The 20,841-nt window shown below is 41.8% G+C and overlaps 2 protein-coding genes across 4 annotated transcripts in view; one reads left to right on the top strand and one right to left on the bottom strand.

Annotated features, from left to right (window-relative positions):
* Positions 1 to 3,169, bottom strand: part of slc5a5 (solute carrier family 5 member 5) — a 30,855-nt gene extending 27,686 nt beyond the window's left edge. The window contains exon 1 of the mRNA XM_020479769.2: positions 2,907 to 3,169. Coding sequence (XP_020335358.2) covers positions 2,907 to 2,960 — 54 coding nt within the window. The 5' untranslated portion in view covers positions 2,961 to 3,169. The remainder of the gene's footprint in view (positions 1 to 2,906) is intronic.
* A 3,252-nt stretch (positions 3,170 to 6,421) lies between these two features.
* Positions 6,422 to 20,841, top strand: part of LOC109889150 (tyrosine-protein kinase JAK2) — a 36,006-nt gene continuing 21,586 nt past the window's right edge. Inside the window, exons 1-9 of one of the 3 annotated variants that reach the window (XM_020480369.2) lie at positions 6,422 to 6,543; positions 7,061 to 7,283; positions 7,680 to 7,797; positions 8,037 to 8,154; positions 9,761 to 9,906; positions 10,016 to 10,328; positions 15,268 to 15,390; positions 15,543 to 15,700; positions 15,784 to 15,895. In XM_020480369.2, coding sequence (XP_020335958.2) covers positions 6,448 to 6,543; positions 7,061 to 7,283; positions 7,680 to 7,797; positions 8,037 to 8,154; positions 9,761 to 9,906; positions 10,016 to 10,328; positions 15,268 to 15,390; positions 15,543 to 15,700; positions 15,784 to 15,895 — 1,407 coding nt within the window. In that variant the 5' untranslated portion in view covers positions 6,422 to 6,447. The remainder of the gene's footprint in view (positions 6,544 to 7,060; positions 7,284 to 7,679; positions 7,798 to 8,036; positions 8,155 to 9,760; positions 9,907 to 10,015; positions 10,329 to 15,267; positions 15,391 to 15,542; positions 15,701 to 15,783; positions 15,896 to 20,841) is intronic. The other 2 variants (XM_031822544.1, XM_031822543.1) reach the window with 2 other exon arrangements.

The raw sequence follows: 20,841 nt of genomic DNA, 5'->3' as shown, positions 1-20,841 counted from the left end.
AGGGGTCACCAAAGTAGTCTTTTCACAATCCCAAAGTCTAGAGTAGACTATGGGAGGCACACAGTGCTACATAGAGCCATGGCTACATGGAACTCTATTTCACATCAGGTAACTGATTCAAGCAGACACACAGGCACAGACACACGCATATAAACTACATACACATGGATTTTGTATTGTAAATGTGGTAGAGTAGTGGGCACACACACTACTTTGTGAAAAGTGTTATGAAATATAATGTCATGTATTTTTTATTGTAAATAACTGCCTTAATGTTGCTGGACCCCAGGAAGAGTAGCTGCTAACAATGAGGATCCTTAATAAATACAAAGGCACCATATCATGCAAAATATACAAGTAGGGGCCTCCCGAGTGGTGCAGTGGTCTAAGGCACTCTGGGTTTGAGTCCAGGCTCTGTCGCAGCCGGCCGCGACCGGCCGCTGACACGGTCGCCAGGTGTACGGTGTTTCCTCTGACACACTGGTGCGGCTGGCTTCCGGGTTGGATGGGCTTTGTGTCAAGAAGCAGTGCGGCTTGGTTGGGTTGTGTTTCGGAGGACGCATGGCTCTCGACCATCGCCTCTCCCAAGTCCGTACGGGAGTTGCAGCGATGAGACAAGACTGTAACTACTACCAATTCGATACCACGAAATTGGGGAGAAACGTAAATAAATAAACAATATAAGTAGATTTACCAAATATACACGGGCAATAGCCCAAAGGAAATAGCCTCTGTATCAGGCTTAACCTGTCCTATCTGAATGGACACAGATAGAGGGCAAGACTGTACAGCCTCCACTTGAGAAACCAAAAATAGAATCTGTCTAACAGGAGCTCAAACAGGTAGGCCTACATAAGACCCCAGGACCATACACTTACCCAATTGGCAATTACAACCAATAAACAGGTTCTACAAGGTCAAAGGCGATTTCCACATCCATTGTTACAATTGTGTTAATCAGACGTAATGATATTTCGACACCATGAATACATGGAACACTCATTTAATCTTATTTAACTTCATGACTCCAAAGCGTGGCGCTCGGCCATGTAGCCTATTTCTATGCACACTGAGGCACGCATGCTCCTATTACCAACAACCAGAAAGAGAGAGACAAAGGACAAAGACACGCGGAACTCTGACATAACCCGGGAAACATGAACAACGGAAACGATACATTGAATTACATAAATATAACTTCTACCTTGAGTCTTGTGATCATCCAGGTGCACAATAAACATTGCTCCCACTGGAGTGGAAAATAGCAAGATTATGTTATACTACTTTTATTGCATCAAATGGTTGTTTTATGCAACAGAATATAGTATTCTGTTAACTTGCGTGTGTTCTACTGAGGATGGGCTTCTGGGAGAGAACACTGACAGGAGATTTACGATGTCTTTTGGGTGATAAAACCTAAAGTGCATTCCAGAGCAATGAGTTAATGTTTCTGTTCTATACGGGGCCAAACACTGGTCTCTACACAATGAGAACTGTTGACACAGCAGATACTGTCTGCTATGTATTATAGGCATCTTTCATACAGATCTTAACCTTGTGACCCATTCTACATATCTGTTTGTCATGTAGGTTGAAAGGGGGTGTATCTGGGCTATAAAAGACCTTTGTCTCTGGGCTCTCAACAAATCATCTGAGCATGAATCGTCGACCAGCCATGACCAGCCTTCGTTATCGTAGAGCACTCAATCGATTCACTTCATGTGTGTGCGTTGTATTGACCTGCTCCCTTATTAATAAGTGATTAAAGATTTAGTTTAAGTATAACTCTGACTTGTGTGATACGTTTGTCTCTCCTCATTTGATAGTAAAGAAATTAACCACCACTTTTGGCGAGGGGGATGGGATGTGAATCTTCACTTGATGACCGCTCCTGACAACCTGGGTAAATCATGCACGAAGGATACTTCAAACTTGGGATCTCAGGGAGACCACACTTTGGTAACAGAGGAGATGGACCAACCTAAGATCTGAGAGGCAGCGAGTCGAGTGGATACCACATCTCAAACTTAGTTTAAAACAAATAAAGACATGAGCAAAACACACGAAGTCGAGTTTTTAGTCGAGTTTTTAAGTAAAGCCTCTATTACGTAGGCTCTGAGTGTGTATTCCTGTGTGAGCAGGGCCGAGTCAGAGGAGAGTAATCTGAGAGTTTGTGAACTCAAATATACTCTACCACTGGTCGGTTGCGGGCGACCTCGAGCCGTCCTGACACTGAATTGATTACAGTGGGGATTGGTGCTGTCTGTAGGGGCAAGGGATCAGAGTGACTGTGGGTACTTTGTGAAGCACGGTACCTGGTGAAACCCTATTGGAAGAAGGACCTCATTCTGAAAAGTGTCTGTGACCTTCTAAGTGATCCTCAGAAGTGGTGAATTACAATTATTTGAAATGGCTGGCTAAATTAAGATGTATCATAGACCTATCAAACATGAAACAGAAATGTCTAGGTGTTGCAATAAACGGTACAGGGTTGGAATGATGAAATGCTAGCAATTGTTGTATTAGATGGAACATAGATTTACCACATAGTACCTGGTGCATTTATGCATTTAAATGTGCGAAAGCAAAAATTTCAACAAGAGAAAAAAAGCACACTCCTCTGGCAGGAGTTTGGTGAGCGCAAGTGAAGATCTGTGCCTATGGTGCGTCGTCACCACAGTAATGTATTTTAAACAAAACATTCCAAATGCAAACTTCATAAGTAAATCATAATTTTCAAGCATTTGTTACATACCAAAAGACCAGTAGGCCTATGCTAGTAATTGTTGCCCCATTGCTGGTGAGATTGCAAAGTAAACAGTTAACATTCGTAATCACCCAAATATTTGGGCTACATATTTTTATGGCAATCTTCTCTTCCTGCAATATGATGTTTGCTAACTCACCCGATCTGTGTTGATTGACAGTTTGTTGGTCCAATCAGAGTGCTGTGTATGCATTTCACTAGCCAATCTGTTGCAGGTTTTTTTGCAAGAACGATGCTACTTATTGTCTCTGGCTATGTGTGTAGAGTAATCCACGTAGACTCCGTGCCAAAAAATAACTTACAAAACCTGTCCAGATAAGTTCAAATCATCAGTCAAAGTCGAGTCCTGAGGCTCCATGTCAAGTCTCAAGTTATTTTATTTTCTATAAAGTCAAGTCTCAAGTCATCAAATTTGTGACTGGAGTCCACAACTCTGGTGATTACTTAACAATATCGTACATGTGTGTCACAGGTGTGACTCATTTGCATGTAATCAGAAACAATTATTTCTATTGGATAATTGACTGGTTATGAGATTTGTGCTGAATGTATTTAAACCCCCTGTTTTTGTGTTTCTTGGTGGCTGTCCACAGGAGGTGATGCAGTCCAGAGGCATGGTGGATTGGTCATATCGAGGTGGTCTTATACTGATTAATTGTGTTTATGAAGAATAGAGAAATATTGCAGTGGGCCTCAAAACAATCCATACAACAGATGTATTGTACTTTGGAGCAGAGTCCCTGTTAAAGGAGCAATTTCAGGGGTGACAACATATGTTAACATTAAATACCTGAAGAGAATTCTAGGGGTAGTTGGTGCCCAACACCTTACCCGCTAGGTGAATGGAGGAAAGTGTCGGTTCTGTGTTAAAACATATTTTTTATTAATAAAATAAAATGTTACCCCTTTTTCATGGTATCCAATTGGTAGTTAGTCTTGTCTCATCACTGCAATTCCCATACAGACTCAGGAAAGGCGAAGGTCGAGAGCCGTGCGTCTTCCGAAACACAACCCAACTGCTTCTTGACATAATGCCCACTTAACCTGGAAGCTAGCCGCACCAATGTGTCAGAAGAAACACTGTACACCTAGCAACTGGGTCAGCATGCACTGCGCGCGGCCCTCCACAGGTCTCACTAGTGCGCGATGGGACAAGGACATCCCTGCCGGCCTAACCCTCCTCTATCCCGGACGACGCTGGGCCAATTGTGTGCCGCCCCATGGGTCTCCTGGTCGAGGCCGGCTGAGACCGAGCCTGGAATCAAACCCAAAATCTCTAGCGGCACAGCTAGCTAACACTCCAATGCAGTGCCTTAGACCACTACGCCACTCGGGAGACCGGTTCTGTGTTTTAATAGAGATTTACTTACACAGGTGAAGCTTGGTTACTTAATTAAGATTTGCTGTAAGAGCTTTCGTTCCCCAACCATTGCAGTGTAAGAAAATGTAAGGATTTTGGCATGTTTCAAGAGCGATGCCTGTTCACACCGCTATCATCCAGAAGGTGATGACAGTACAGGTGCATCAAAGCTGGGACCGAACAGCAATCACTAACTCAGAGTCACTTTAAACTAAGTCACTTTAATAATGGTTCTATGTCTTTCATTACTCATCACATGTATATACTGTATTTTATACCATCTACTGCACCTTGTCTATGCCGCTCGGCCATCACTCATGCATGTACTTATATGTACATACTCATTCACCCCTTTAGATTTGTGTGTATTAGGTCGTTGTTGGGGAATTTTTAGATTACTTGTTAGATATTACTGCACTGTCGGAACTAGAAGCACAAGCATTTTGCTACACTCACATTAACATCTGCTAGCCATGTGTATGTGACCAATAAAATTAGATTTGAAAGTGTGTGCAGACGGACAGAGTATACTGAAGAAAGGTGTGAAGGATGACAATGTTGAAATTGTGGTGGGGATCATGATCCCGAGTTCCTGGAGTGCACTGTAAGGGTGAAGGCGATTAAGGTGGCTAAAGTTAGTGTTCAATCGAATCTCCTATGCGGCTGTGATTATAAAAGCATTGAGAAAAAGTGACTAGTGAAGATATGGTATTGGCTGTACCATAGCCAGTTGTAAATGTTTTCTGCCAGTCAAAATAGACCCTGTGTGTTAAAAAGTTAGATTCTGTGGCGTTCAGTTATAAACTGTATGGCTCGAGTGTCAAAGAAACGGGACATTATTGTGGCCTCGGCAGAAAAGTTATTTGGGACTTCAGGAGTTTACAACAGAGGACTTGCAAGGGGTACTGGTGCCAGATAAAGGCCTGCCCTCCTAGGCTCCCCTTGAGCCTATGTAGGGATAAGATCCGTTTTTATTTTGAACAGAAAAGTAGTTTGATTTAGTGTAGTTTATTTATTTTACTAGTTTGTATGGAATCCTGTTTCCATTCTTCACAGTAGGTGGCAGCATGCACACTAAATTGTGCGAACGCCAATATACCATAGAAGAGCACGTGGCAAATGAGTTTGTGCTGTAATTGACTATAAATGAAGATAGACAGCTGGCTGCTGGGCTGTGTTGCTTCCTGTGACCATTTTTTGTTTGGTTTGTATGTGTCTTAAGTAGCATGGTTTTATAGTAAAAGTAAGAAGTTATATTTATGGAACTGAGTTTGGAAACAAAGGAATTGAACTGTTTTGAGAATGTGCTGGAAGCTATGTGCCTTAAGAAAATAAATGTTAAACTGTGTTTTGTGTTCTGCCTTTGCTTCCTGCTGCCTGCTCAATCTCAGACCTAGAACCTCCCACTTTTCCACCCCATGAGCCATGCATGTCAACTAGCTCATGTGCTTGAAACTCTGTAAACAGTTGGAACTAACAAGGTCTGGAAACTGGCAGACCAGAAGTCTTGAAGTGCTCCTGTACTCCATAAAGAGTAATAGCAAACCCGCACTCTACTCACAATGTTCGGATGAACATCTTCAAATCAGACTGCCTTTGCAGTTTATGGTACACTCAGCAAATATGATATGAACTCTTAACGGAAGACTCATAATGGTATGGCCTTATAGTCTAAACAATGGAAGATGACCAACTGTAGTACAGCATCAACACACCTGATTAAAATTATCAAGGGCAATATTGAATAATTTCATATACTTATAGAGAGGTTTGAGAGGCTATGGTGAAATCTAAATTACATTAAGAGAAACATAACCTCGTATGGCAAATACAGTCAATGCCTAATGGGAAGCTAAGTGTTCCCATTGAACAACACAGGGTTTTCACATTCACATAACTTGGGTATCTTTTTTTGTTTGGTTCGCGACAGGAAACTACAAGAACCCACTGCTTGTCAGTGAAAGAGGAAACCACAGTACAGCTTCAAAGAGCTTTCTTTTTGTCTTGAACAAGTCAGTTGAATAACATTCCAACTCATGTTCAAGTCTGTTTACACATTTTCTGTCTATATCTGCTACATGTGAAACAGGCTAAAATAATTTCTCATACCATTACTGTCACACTTTCAAGTCTTAAATTCCTTTTCCCCACAGAGGAAATGGTATTGACAGATGTCATTTATTGTTAAGTCTCTTCTGCAAACTAGAACAGGGTGAGGTTAAAACAGGATGAAGATACTAATCAAGATAAATTTTTTGGTCAGGAAATATGTTGCTCTGTCTCAAACAGGAAACTGTATTACTTTCCTCCTCCCACCACCATGAAACATAGAAGCAAAAGCCTCATCAACAAGAGACATCGAAGACATGGATGCCTGATCAGAAAGAAGACACCTTGCTGTCAATCATATTTTGAGGTAATGGAGTACGTACATAGGATACTGTGTGGATGTAGTGGTGAAGACTCAACTTCAATTGATGTCTTTTACTGCTTATTTTTGTCAAGCTGACACTAGGTAGTGTCAAGACAACATTGATTAAGTAATTGAGGTCATGTGATTAAGTGCTTGAGTCCAGTTCAAATGTTAATCTTTGGATGTTAAGACTCACAACTGTGTTGAAATGTTAGGTTTGTTTAAATGAGAGTGTTGCTCTCCACGCGGTATGTTTTTTACTATTGTATATATTTTTCAACATATATTTTCAGTTTTCTGATCAAAAAGCCTCAACCTGGTCTTGTTGAAATAGATTCAACAAAATGTCTTGTGTAGATTCCCATGGTTTAGTTCCTCTGTTTAGGAAACCCCTAGCTTTTAATAACGTTTCATTTTCCCTTGTGGCTTCAGTAGCAAGCTTGTTGACGTCATCCTCTTCTTGTAAAATCTAGGACGTCACTATCCTTCCTCTTCCCTAAATTTACTTGCAGTTTCTCAGGTAATTTGTGTTTCAGGAGTGGTTCTGCCAATGGATCTCACTGAGGAGGAGACAGCACCTCTAATGAACAGGGAGAGGGGGGGCAGCCAAATGTCTGGTTCTGGCTCTGGTTTACAAGTCCATCTCTACTTCCTCCCTGCCACAAAGGTGGGAACAACGTTCAACATATCCTCTGGACAAATCTCTGCTGAAAGGGTCTGTGTCCTGGCAGCAAAAAAATGTGGTAAGATATGTGTTTTTATGAGAATATGGTTGTAATTTTTTTATTTAACCCTGTTGAAGAGCATATATTGTAACAGTCTGAGGAATAATTGTAATATGGTGTGAAATAAACATCATTAAGCTGTTTACTAAAGAAGTGGCAAGTTGATCACTTTGTTGTTATTTAAATCCCAGATTGCCCCTTTAAGGGAGGAATTTTGGAAATTTCCTTGACTTTTGAGTGTGCATACCCATTTGTTGTGGAATTACAAAATATTTATTGGAGCCTTGTGTATCTTCCTTCAGGACCTTGCTGTCTATACGCTTTATATTTCTTGAGAATGCAGTCACGTATTAGCATGGATGTTCAAACCTGCAAAAAAAAAGTTTCTTACAATAACTTTTCTCTCTCCGTTAGGAATCCTACCAGTGTACCACAGCCTATTTGCTTTGGCGTTTGATGATCTGTCCAACTTTTACCCCCCAACACATGTTTTCAGCACTGATGAAAGCATTAGCATTCACTACAGAGTCAGGTGAGAAAAAACTTTATGGATTTTTGTGTAAAAAATAAACATTTGACTAGAAATAAATTTTATGCCCAATATTAACTGTTATGTTGCACTTTATTTGGTCTTAGTCATGTGTAGTGCACCAGCATAGCACCACCATACTGTTTTATCATACAAAGGGATTTTAATAGCTTGTGAATGTGAACTGGATGACTCATGTATGTATAAAATTGTACTTTTTTATTGCCCCTGTTGTTACAAAGGTTTTTCTTTGCCAACTGGTTTGGAGAGGGGTCAAAAACATCATACCGCTACTGTCTGAGAAGAGGCAGAATCAGTGCAGTGCTCGACTACTGTGTCATTGATTATCTCTTTGCACAGGTAGATAGAAAACACTTCCAAACTTTGCAGTAAGCCAAAACTCATATTTAGATATAGACTAATTATGTGAAATTACATTATCGCACAATTCTGATTTTCCAAAACTACATAAGGCCATTTGTTGTGAATGATTAGCTTTAGAATGTCCACATGGGCAGAACACATGCATGTATACGTAGGATGCCTTCGGAAAGTATTCAGACATTTTGTATTTTCCACATTTTGATATGTTACAGCCTTATTCTAAAATGGATAATATAAAAATATAATCTACACACAATACCCCATACTGACAAAGCAAAAACAGGTTTTTAGACTTTTTTTGCAAACGTATAAAAACACAAAAACAGAAATAGCTTATTTGCATAAGTATTCAGACCCTTTGCTATGAGACTCAAAATTGAGCTCATGTTTCCATTGATCATTCTTGAGATGTTTCTACAACTTGATTGGAGTCCACCTGTGGTAAATTCAATTGATTGGACATGATTTAGAAAAGGCACACATCTGTCTATATAAGGTCCCACAGTTGACAGTGCATATCAGAGCAAAATCCAAGCCACGAGGTCAAAGGAATTGTCCGTAGAGCTCCGAGACAGGATTGTATCGAGGCACAGATCTGGGGAAGGGTACCAAAAATATTCTGCAGCATTGAAGGTCCCCAAGAGCACAGTGGCCTCCATCATTCTTAAATGGACAAAGTTTGGAACCACCAAGACTCTTCCTAAAGCTGGTCACCAGGCCAAACTGAGCAATCGGGGTAGAAGGGACTTGGTCAGGGAGGTGACCAAGAACCAAAAGGACAACCATCTCTGCAGCACTCCACCAATCACGAACTCTTTGGTCAGAATGCTAAGCGTCATGTCTGGAGGAAACCTGGCACCATCCCTACCCTGAATTATTGTAAGGCAGCATCATGCTGTGGGGATGTTTTTCAGCGGCAGAGACTGGGAGATTAGTCAGGATCGAAGCAAAGATGAACGGAGCAAAGTACAGAGAGCTCCTTAATGAAAACCTGCTCAAGATCGGTCAGGACCGCAGACTGAGGCAAAGGTTCACCTTACAACAGGACAACGACCCTAAGCACACAGACAAGACAATGCAGGAGTTGCTTCGGGACAAGTCTCTGAATGTCCTTTAGTGGCCCAGCCAGAGCCCAGACTTGAGCCCGATCTAACAAATCTGGAGAGACATGAAAATAGCTGTTCAGCAACGCTCCCCATCCAACCTGACAGATCTTGAGAGGATCTGCAGAGAAGAATGACAAAAACTCCCTGAATACAGGTGTGCTAAGCTTGTAGTGTCATACCCAAGAAGACTTGAGGCTGTAATCGCTGCCAAAGGTGCTTCAACAAAGGGTCTGAATACTTATGTGATATTTCAGTTTTTATTTTTAAGAAATTAGCAAAAAATTCAAAAACCTGTTTTGCTTTGTCAATGTGTTGATTGATGAAAAGAACAAACAATTTAATTCATTTTAGAATAAGGCTGTAACCTAACAAAATTGGTAAAAAGTCAAGGGGTCTGAATACTTTCCAAAGGCACTGTAAGTGTTCTACTACTTCCTGCGTTCTGTGTATATTCTTAATTTTTTGTGACCCTTTAGTCCCGTAGTGACTTTGTGGCTGGCCAGGCAGGGGTCTCACCTCCCTTGAGCGTCCAGGAGGAGTGCCTTGGCCTGGCAGTGCTCGACCTATGGCGACTGGCTAAGGAACACAACCAGAGCGTAAGGGAGGTGTGCAAGAATGTCAGGTATGAATACTGAAAAGAGGGTATGAAAATGAGTACATTTCTTTATGCCAACGGTTCTCTTGGTTTCTTATTTGGCTGTGCACAATATATCAATTACAATTTTTTTCAGTTACAAGTCATGCCTTCCCGAGACACATCGGCAGGAAATCCAGCAACTGAGCCGGCTTGCGCGCTACAGAATCCGCAACACTCTGAAACGGTTCCTGAAGAAGCTTGGCCGCTGCTCAGTGGGGGAACGCAGTCTAAAGCTGAAGTACCTGATGGAGCTGGCAGGGGTGGAGCCTTCCCACGGCACTGAGACCTTTCAGGTGAACCACCCTGGCTCCCAGCTGCAGCAGAAGGAACCAACATTCAACCTTATGCGGGTCGCTGGGGAGAGCGGTATACAATTCAGTGGAAGTCACTGCCCTGCTGATGTCCTGGTGAGAGAAAGTACAAAGTCCCTACTGTGGGTCATGATCATGACTATCATCCTGTATCTACATTGACTGACCACGAAACATAAATAATGTTCCCTTTCAGTTGGTCATTTGATATAACATGCTATGGGGAGTGTCGTGGAAATTCAGTACTGACAGAGACTTGGTCATTTCTTCTAACAATCATCTTTATTTAATATCTATTAATTATTGCAGTAATGAAGCCGTCAGCCCAGCAGTCTTTTTTTGTGTGTTTTTTTGTTTTTTTGTTGTTGAATTTTACCCCTTTTTCTCCCCAACTTCGTGGTATCCAATTGTTTTTAGTAGCTACTATCTTGTCTCATCGCTACAACTCCCGTACGGGCTCGGGAGAGACGAAGGTTGAAAGTCATGCGTCCTCTGATACACAACCCAACCAAGCCACACTGCTTCTTAACACAGCGCGCATCCAACCCGGAAGCCAGCCGCACCAATGTGTCGGAGGAAACACTGTGCACCTGTCAACCTTGGTTAGCACGCACTGCGCCCGGCCCGCCACAGGAGTCGCTGGTGCGCGATGAGACAAGGACATCCCTACCGGCCAAGCCCTCCCTAACCCGGACGACGCTAGGCCAATTGTGCATCGCCCCGCCGGAGTACAGCGCCCTTAACCACTGCGCCACCCGGGAGGCCAGCCCAGCAGCCCAGCAGTCTTGACTGTCGGACCAAGTGCTTTAATCATACAGAGAATACCATGTCTTTATATACCAAACCTAAAAATGCTTCAACCATGGCTGGCTCCACCCTTCCCTTATAGATTGGCGGGCACCATGAGCCACTTTGGTCTCATCCTGTCTTTATCTGCACCTGGCGTTATCTAAACCGCCGACTCTGGCCTAATTTCCCAGATGTCAGGATGTCTAAGAACCATTGTGGCCTTTGCTCTACTCCTCTCTATCCCAGTTACAACCACAATCTCCTCGATAGAATGTAGGCCCAGTTAGACCAGAGGCATATGTCTCACATGCCCCACAAATGATAGAATGGAATTTGGCTGTTTGTTTTTTTATCACCGAGACATCAATCAATTGTCAGCTTCAAGCTATCTTTAGTAAAAACCATGTCTATGGCACCCAGCCTAGCTGCAGGAAGCCAGAGTGGACAGACAAACTCAGTATTAGCAGGACAGAAATATCTCACTGTTTGTTAAGTAAATAATTGCTAAATGTCGAACAAATCAGGTAAATATGTCATTTTTCTATCACATGAGTCAATAACCAATCCTATTCACCTGAAGCAAACTAAAATCACGCCCAACCTGCTTCCTTCCTTGCTTCCTTACTTGAGTGGTAAGAGTACGTTTGAAAAGACTAACCAGCTGGGTTTGAACCTCTGACCGTGCCCTAGGGCATGTGGTTTCACAATGAAAAATGTAAGATTCTCACGAGTTTTGTCTGGGGTGGAAACACGCTCAGGAGGCCTTGGCTCAGACCAGTTTGCAAGACCATTGTCTCCGTCTGGGTTCAACTTCCACTGGTAGTCGGGCTGACTTTGTGAGAAAGATCGGTGGTCAGAGTTGATAGGGGTTCCTCCAGGTTTGGGGGAAGGTATTTACTTCCTGTCCCTGCAGCTGTGAAGCGTTTCTAACCCCTGTTTAAAGATTTTGCTGATGAGTGGCGCGTTACTTAGCTCAAGAGGCTAACAAGATGGGTAATCCTAGCACAGTGCTTCCGAATAAACAGAGCCAGTTCTCTGGATTCCTGAGAGGGACAGGCTGATGTTTTTTTGAGCCAGTTTCGCTAACAAGGTTGTTTGGCTCGGGACCCTCCTCCCCAATAATTTACAAAGGCAACAGTGCTCCCAAGTGGCTCGGTCAATGGGGGCAAAACCGTAAAATGGCCTGTTCCGAGTGTGTACATGTAAGTCAGAATGTCTTTAATGATAAGAAGTAAAAGCTCAGTATTGAGAAGTCAGAATAAAAACAGAGCTTGACCAGTCTTGTTTAGTTGGCTCTGGAAGGTCATGGATCTTTACACATGCTAAATAAAATATATTTTTATTTGTCACCTGTGTTGAATACAACATGTGTAGACCTTACCATGAAATGCTTATTTACAAGCCCTTAACCAACAATGATGTTTAAAAATAAATAAAAACTTTACCACTTTTTCTCCCCAATTTCATGATTTCCAATTGGTAGTTACAGTGTTGTCTCATCACTGCAACTCCCGTGCATACTCGGGTGAGGCGAGGTCGAGAGCCATGCGTCCTCCGAAACACGACCCAACCAAGCCGCACTGCTTCTTGACACAAAATGCCTGCTTACCCCGGAAGCCAGCCACACCAATTTGTTGGAGGAAACGCCGTACACCTGGTGACCGTGTCAGCGTGCATACGCCTGGCATGCCACAGGAGTCGCTAGAGCGCAATAGGACAGGGACATCCCGACCGGCCAAACCCTCCCTAACCCGGACACACTAGGCCAATTGTGCGCCGATCGCGGCCGGCTGTGACACCGCCCGGAATCAAACCTGGGTCTGTAGTGACAACTCTAGCACTGCAATGCAGTGGCTTAGACCGCTGCGTCACTTAGGATGCCGCATTGGTAGCATTTCTATGTTGAAGATTTTCCATCCAATTCGCTTTACTTTTGTAATACATTATACTTGATCGTTCCCAAATAAGTTCATCCATAACTTATTCTGTGCCTCTATGGTACCGTTTTTATTGCTATCCATCTGTACTGTTATTTATACTATTTCCTTTGAATATAATATGAACTATTTTGACCTAAATGTTTTGTTTTAAAGATGAGTATCGAATTGCATGACCTCTAATGGCACATTTAAAAGTGTCCCATACAATATGGGAATCTGCTGTACCTATGTTATGCAGGAAAAAGTTATTCTTTGTCTTAAAAATTCTTTGTCTTGGTTAAAAACAGGTTGTCATCCAGTAGGCTTTGATTACATTTCTAATGTCCTCGCCCACGTGGAAATTCTGTAAGAGTTATATTTGATGGTCCGACTGCATTCTGCCCCCTATCAAAGCTTTAAAAAATTTTTTTTTAAACTTTTGGTGCCAGTGTGAGGGATACAAGAAAGTAATCAAGATGACTAGTTTGATTAAGCCACCACCATGTACAGTATATAGTATGTAGATTAATTGGCCAAATCTGTTTATCGTCCAATAGAATATTTAAAATGATCCACCTTACTTTCTAATCTGTTTGGACAGTTTGCACATTCGGATCGAAATTGTTATTAATTAATATCATCACCCCTTTTGAGTTTCTTTGCCCATGACAGAAATATATTTCTCCCTCCCATTCCTTTTTCCATACAACATCATCTGTAATTGGAGAGTGAGTTTCCTGTAAAAAATAGACATAATATTCCTTCTCTTTTAGCCAGGTAATGACTGATTGTCTTTTCTTATAATATGCTAAAACATTACAATTATAACTAGCTATACTTATTTAATCACTTACAATAATGAGATACAAGTTTCAATTATACCTAATATGGGCAGCAGGGTACCCTAGTGGTTAGAGCGTTGGACTAGTAACTGAAAGGTTTGCAAGATCAAATTCCGAGCTGACAAGCTAAAAATCTGTCGTTCTGCCCCTGACCAAGGCAGTTAACCCACTGTTCCTAGACTGTCAGTGAAAATAAGAATTTGTTCTTCACTTACTTGCCTAGTTTAAAAAAATCTATGCTCAAAAAGTACCATGATGATCAAGCTGCTAGACGCCCTGAATGATGATATTAGTTATATCGTGAATTTTTGGGGTCCTGGCTATTTATAACAGTATTTCGAGTCTGCAATACTCTACACCCGAAGGCCACAACCTTCCGAATGCGACTCCACATTCGTAACAATGGTACGTTTTGAGAATCAGGATAACTTAATGTCTCAGGCTGGACACATTGGCAGTCAGGATCTGTTTTCTCCACTGAGTGTTGTTAACACCCCATTGTACCCCTTATCCAACAGTCGGTTGAGAAACCAGCATTTGAGTGTTCAGAGGTAAATCACCTAAGCTCTTCCGATTGCCATGGAAGTGGCTAGTGTCTTCAGAGGTGTCTGAAACAGTCTGAAACAGTTCCCCTGTGGGATTAAGCCTTGGGCTACCTTGTGTCTTCGATGAGGCAGAGCGCGAATGCGCATTATCAAGTCACAGCAGGTTCCCTGTTGTTTTGGACTTACGGTTCGTTTTGTGAGTTTTGGCATTCCAGACTCAGGTCTTGTGTGAGCCTTTTTGGAACCGATAGGGTTTAAGGACTTGGCTGCCGTGGTCGAAGTTGTGCAGGATTTTGTCCGGGTTACCACGGTTCCCTGTGGGTTTGAGCCTTGGTCTGCCGGGGTTCATCGTCTCCGGTCGATGTTTATGCAGCGCCCGTGTGCACTTTACCAAGTTACGACATGTGTTTTGTTGTTTTGGACTTGCAGTTACTTTTACGAGTTCTGACATTTCAGGCTCTCAAGGTAAATATTGGTATTGGAACTGTGGGGTATAGGAACTTGGACTGCAGTTCAGGCTTCTCTCTGACAGTTCAGGCTTCTCGGGCCTCCTAGTTTGGTACCCTCTGAGCCGGCTTGGGGCTTGATTGTATGTCCCCATAGAATGTTATATCAAGTGACTTACTGAAAGGGAACAAGGGAACGTACAATTATGACTATAACTGCTGTTCCCTGAAGGAGGGAACGAGGTATAACATCTTTTGGCCCCGAGCCGTCAATGGGGTTTGGGCTCGCTGAAGAGCGGTACTGAATTGAGGAAATGGATGTGAGCCCTCGTATTATAGCCAGGAAGGCGGGGCTTCCGAGGGCGGGCTCGGCATTCATTGGCACATTGGGCGTGATTTCAGTTTGCTTCAGGGTTAACTCCCCATAGTATGTTATACTTCGTTCTCTCCTTCTGGGAACAGTAGTATTTTCATAACTGCACATTATTTCACAGGAGTGGCAGACATTTTGTGACTTCCCAGAGATCATCGACATCAACATCAAGAGGGCGTGCCACGAGCAGGTTCCCCAGGACAGCAGGGTGGTCACAATCACCCGGCAGGACGACAGATGCCTGGTTGGTTGATAACACTGAATCAATGCTCTATACATCCTTAATTAATGCCTAATCAAAAACAGTTGATGCTGACTCATTGCACCTGAGCAACATCCATTTCGGGGGGTGTATGGCTAATGAAAAAGTGTGCATGTCACCATTTTTCTCCACAGGAGGCCGAGTTTCAAACAGTGACTGAGGCGCTTTCATTTGTTTCACTTGTGGATGGCTACTTCAGGCTGACTACAGACTCCAGTCACTATTTCTGTCAAGACGTTGCACCTCCCAGCCTGCTTGAAGACATTGAAAGCAACTGCCATGGGCCAATCACGTAGGTCCTTTCAGACTTATATCAAACCCATAGAGATACATTAGATGTAAACATCTGTGTGCCTTTATATGTTGTTTTCTCAGGTCTGAGTTTGCAGTGCACAAGCTGAAAAAAGTAGGCGCCAAAGATGGCAGGTTTCTGCTAAGACGCAGCCCCAAAGACTATGACAAGTTCTTTCTCACTGTCTGCGTTCAGGTAAAAAGTTGACAATTATGAAACATAATCAATCCTCAAATTGCTTTAATCTGGATTTACTTTTGGTCACACTTTATTTAGATAGTCCGGATGGTCAACCTGTATTGTATTTATTAGGAATCCCCCTTACAATCAAAAATAATAATAAATAACTGTACATCTTATAACATTATTATACCACTGCATATCTACAATAGAAAATGTATAATACCACCATACAACAATATTACAATGTACCTGTGTTTAGAGTGTGTGTGCCAGCGTCTGTGTGCACGTATGTGCATGTGTGTGTGTGTGTGTGTCTCTTCACAGTTAGCGTTGTTCCATAAGGTTTAGTTGTATCTGTTTTATAATCAGGCTCTATGTAGTACTGTGCGTTTCCCAGAGCTTGTTCTGGACTTGGGGACTGTGAAGAGACCTCTGGTGGCATGTCTTGTGGGCTTTACATGGGTGTCTGAGCTGTATGCTAGTCATTTGAACAGACAACTCGGTGCTTTCAACATGTCAATGTCTCTCACAAAGACAAGTAGTGATGCATTCAATCTCTCCTCTACTTTGAGACAGTATAGATTGACATGCATATCATTGATGTTTACTCTCCATATACAATATACATTTAAGGGCCAGCTGTGCTGCTCTGTTTTGGGCCGAATGTAATTTGCATATGTCCCTCTTTGTGGCACTTGACCATATGACTGGGCAGTAGTCCAGGTGTGACAAAACTAGGGCCTGTAGGACTTATTTTGTCAAGAAAGCAGAGTAACGCTTTATTAAGTACAGACCTCTCTCCATTTTAGCTACCGTTGCATCAATATGTTTTTACCATGACAGTTTACAATCCAGGGTTACTCCAAGCAGTTTAATCTTCTCAACTTGCTCAATTTCCACCTTATTCATTACAAGATTTAGTTAGGTTTAGTAATAAGGTAGTAGTTAATGATTTGACCCAAATATAATCCTTTTAGGTTTTGAAATATTTAGTACTACCTTATTACTTGCCTCCCATTCTAAAACTTACTGCAGCTCTTTGTTAAGTGTTGCAGTGGTAGCTGACGTGTATAATGGTGAGTTACCCTCTGTATTCTGTTAGACAGGTAACTCTCGATCCACGATATAGCAGCAGATGTAAAGACATAACACAGTTTTTGCAGCAGCAGATTATTATCGATAATGTCAAAAGCTGCACTGAAGTCTATCAAAACAGCTCCCACAAACATCTTATCAGTTTGTGGTGGAAATTCAATACCAAGGAAACACCTGAAGTCAATATTAAATTAATCATTCTTTATTATCAGTTAATTGGAGAGGTTACAAGCAACACATATACAAAGTACAAGTTTGCCAAAAGCTCCGGCAGGGCGGTCCCTTCTGTTTTCTTACTATATACTGCTACACAAAAAAAGCTACATAGGCATGGTTCATAGGGTTGGTTCCTGGAAGTGACTGGCTGTTATAGCGCGGGCTCAGTTTCCCAAGACACTGAGCAATTTCTCCTATCCTAACGTCCAGAACATATTCTGGGTGTTTTGCCAATTGGTCTGAGGAGGAGATCACAGTCACGGCTTTCTTCCTGGGAAGGAGAGGCGGACCAAAACGCAGCGTGGTTATAGTTCATGGTTCTTTAATAAGAAAACTCAAACATGAACAAACTACAAAACAATAAACGTGAAAACCGTAACAGTCCTAACTGGTGCATAAAACACAAAGACAGGAAACAATCACCCACAAAATACCCAAAGAATATGGCTGCCTAAATATGGTTCCCAATCAGAGACAACAATAAACACCTGCCTCTGATTGAGAACCAATCTAGGCAACCATAGACTTACCTAGACACCTAAACTGAACACAACCCCATAAATCTACAAAAAACCCTAGACAAGACAAAGCACATAAATCACCCATATCACACCCTGGCCAAAATAATAAGGAAAACAAAGATAACTAAGGCCAGGGCGTGACAGTCACCTACATGAACAAAGAAAGAGTGAGAGTAGATGCATACTGTATACAATTACACCCCCTCCTTTTATCACTTCTGTGATAACGATTGTTAAATATTAAGGTAATCATTAGATTATGGCTTAAACTGTCAAACGAGGTTCTATTAAAATACGTACAGTACCAGTCAAAAGTTTGGACACACCTACTCAGTCAAGGGTTCCTTCTTTATTTTTCCTATTTTCTACATTGTATAATAATAGTAAAGACATCAAAACTATGAAATAGCACATATGGAATCATGTAGTAACCAAAAAAGTGTTAAACAAATCAAAATACGTTATATTTGAGATTCTTCAAATATAACAGCGACAGCTAATACCCTCTTGGTATTCTCTCAACCAGCTGCACATGGAATGCTTTTCCAACAGTCTTGAAGGAGTTCCCACATATGCTGAGTACTTGTTGGCTTCTTTGCCTTCACTCTGCGGTCCAACTCATCCCAAACCATCTCAATAGGGTTGAGGTCGAGTGATTGTGGAGGTCGGTTTTCTGATGCAGCACTCCATCACTCTCCTTCTTGGTCAAATAGCCCTTACACAGCCTGGAGGCTGTTACTTGAACTCTGTGAAGCATTTATGTGGGCTGCAATCTGAGGTGCTGGTAACTCTAATGAACTTGTCCTCTGCAGCAGAAGTAACTCTGCATCTTCCATTCCTGTGGCGGTCCTCATGAGCGCCAGTTTCATCATAGTGATTGATGGTTTTGCGACTGCACTTGAAGAAACTTTGAAAGTTCTTGACATTTTCCGTATTGACTGACCTTAAAATAATGACGGACTGTCGTTTCTCTATGCTTATTTGAGCTGTTCTTGCTATAAAATGGACTTGGTCTTTTACCTAATAGGGCAATCTTCTGTATACCACCCGTACCGTACCTTGTCACAACACAACTTATTGGCTAAAACGCATTAAAGAAGGAAAGAAATTACACAAATGAACGTTTAACAAGGCACACCTGTTAATTGAAATGCATTCCTGGTGACTACCTCATGAAGCTGATTGAGAGAATACAAAGAGTGTGCAAAGCTGTCATCAAGGGAAAGGGAGGCTACTTTGAGGAATCTCAAATATAAAATATATTTAGATTTAGATTTGTTTAACACTTTTTTAACACATATGATTCCATTTGATTCCATATGTGTTGTTTCAAAGTTTTGAGGTCTTTGCTATTATTCTACAAAATAGTAAAAATTAAGAAAAACTCTTGAATCAGTAGATGTGTGCAAACTTTTGACTGGTACTGTATATTAAAAGTAAGTGAAATCAACACATAAGACCGCACACTTTCAAACCCTTCATTCTGTGTTGTACAATCCGACTAGTATCTGATCCTTATTTCATAGCCCTTACACATGTAAAACCATTGCAGTAGAATGGTTTAACTTAAGACCTTCAGTTACACACATGCTTCAGTACACCATTTAATTTATGGAAATAGTATCATCATAATAAAGCTCAAATCTAGGGTCATTTAGCTATTTGATTTATAATTTTATGACCTATCAAACTGAACTATCACTATTTGAACTATCAAAAAAAAATAGAACCAAATTATTTGATGAACAATTATTTTGGGCATTACTGCTATTAGCCCATACAAATGCTTTGAATAACACATTCACTACATGGAACAACAGATAGTCACACAAAATATATAAAATGGAAGATCAGGAAACATTTTATTATAATTATAATTATTTTCCTTTACATGTATTTAAATAATATTTTTGGCAGCAAACTGTCTCCATACAGTGCATTCGGAAAGTATTCAGACCCCTTGACTTTTTGCACATCTTGTTACATTACAGGCTTATTCTAAAATGGATTAAATCGTTTTTTCATCAATCTACACACAATCCCCATTAATGACAAATCAAAAACAGGTTTTTAGAAATTTTGGCACATTTTTTACAAATAAAAAACAGAAATATCACATTTACATAAATATTCAGACCCTTTACTCAGTACTTTGTTGAAGCACCTTTGGCAGTGATTACAGCCTTGAGTCTTCTTGGGTATGAGGCTACAAGTTTGGCCCAACAGTATTTGGGGAGTTTCTCTAATTCTTCTCTGCAGATCCTCTCAAGCTCTGTCAGGTTGGATGGGGAGTGTCGCTGCACAGCTATTTTCAGGTCTCTCCAGAGATGTTCAATCGGGTTCAAGTCCGGCTCTGGCTGATCCACTCAAGGACATTCAGAGACTTGTCATTCCTGTGCTGTCTTGTCTGTGTGTTTAGGGTTATTGTCCTGTTGGAAGGTGAGCCTTCGGCCCAGTCTGAGGTCCTGAGCAGGTTTTCATCAAGGATCTCTCTGTACTTTGCTGCGTTCCTCTTTCCCTCGCGCCTGACTAGTCTCGGGGTCCTTGCTGCTAAAACAGGATGCACATGATGCTGCCACCACCATGCTTCACTGTATGGATGGTGTCAGGTTTCCTCCTGCCGTAATGCTTGGCATTCTGGCCAAAGAGTTAAATCTTGGTTTTATCAGACCAGAGAGCTTGTTTCTCATGGTCTGTGAGTCCTTTAGGTGCCTTTTGGCAAACTACAAGAGGGCTGTCATGTGCCTATTACTGAGGATTGGCTTCCGTCTGGCCATTCTAACATAAAGGTCTGATTGATGGAGTGCTGGAGAGATGGTTGTCTTTCTGGAAGGTTCTCCCATCTCCACAGAGGAACTCTGGAGCTCTGTCAGAGTGACCATCAGGTTCTTGGTCATCTCCCTGACCAAGACCCTTCTCCCCTGGTTGCTCGGTTTGGCCGGGCGGCCAGCTCTAGGAAGAGTCTTGGTGGTTCCAAACTTATTCCATTTAAGAATGATGGAGGCCACTGTGTTCTTGGGGACCTTCAATGCTGCAGAATTTTTTTGGTACACTTCCCCAGATCGGTGCCTCGGCACAATCCTGTCTCAGAGCTCTACGGACAATTCCTTTGACCTAATGGCTTGG

This window comes from Oncorhynchus kisutch, linkage group LG4 (assembly GCF_002021735.2).
Source record: "Oncorhynchus kisutch isolate 150728-3 linkage group LG4, Okis_V2, whole genome shotgun sequence".
Lineage (NCBI taxonomy): Eukaryota > Metazoa > Chordata > Actinopteri > Salmoniformes > Salmonidae > Oncorhynchus > Oncorhynchus kisutch.
The sequence above is the reverse complement of the archived record's forward strand: the minus strand, read 5'-3'. Positions and strand labels throughout refer to the sequence as shown.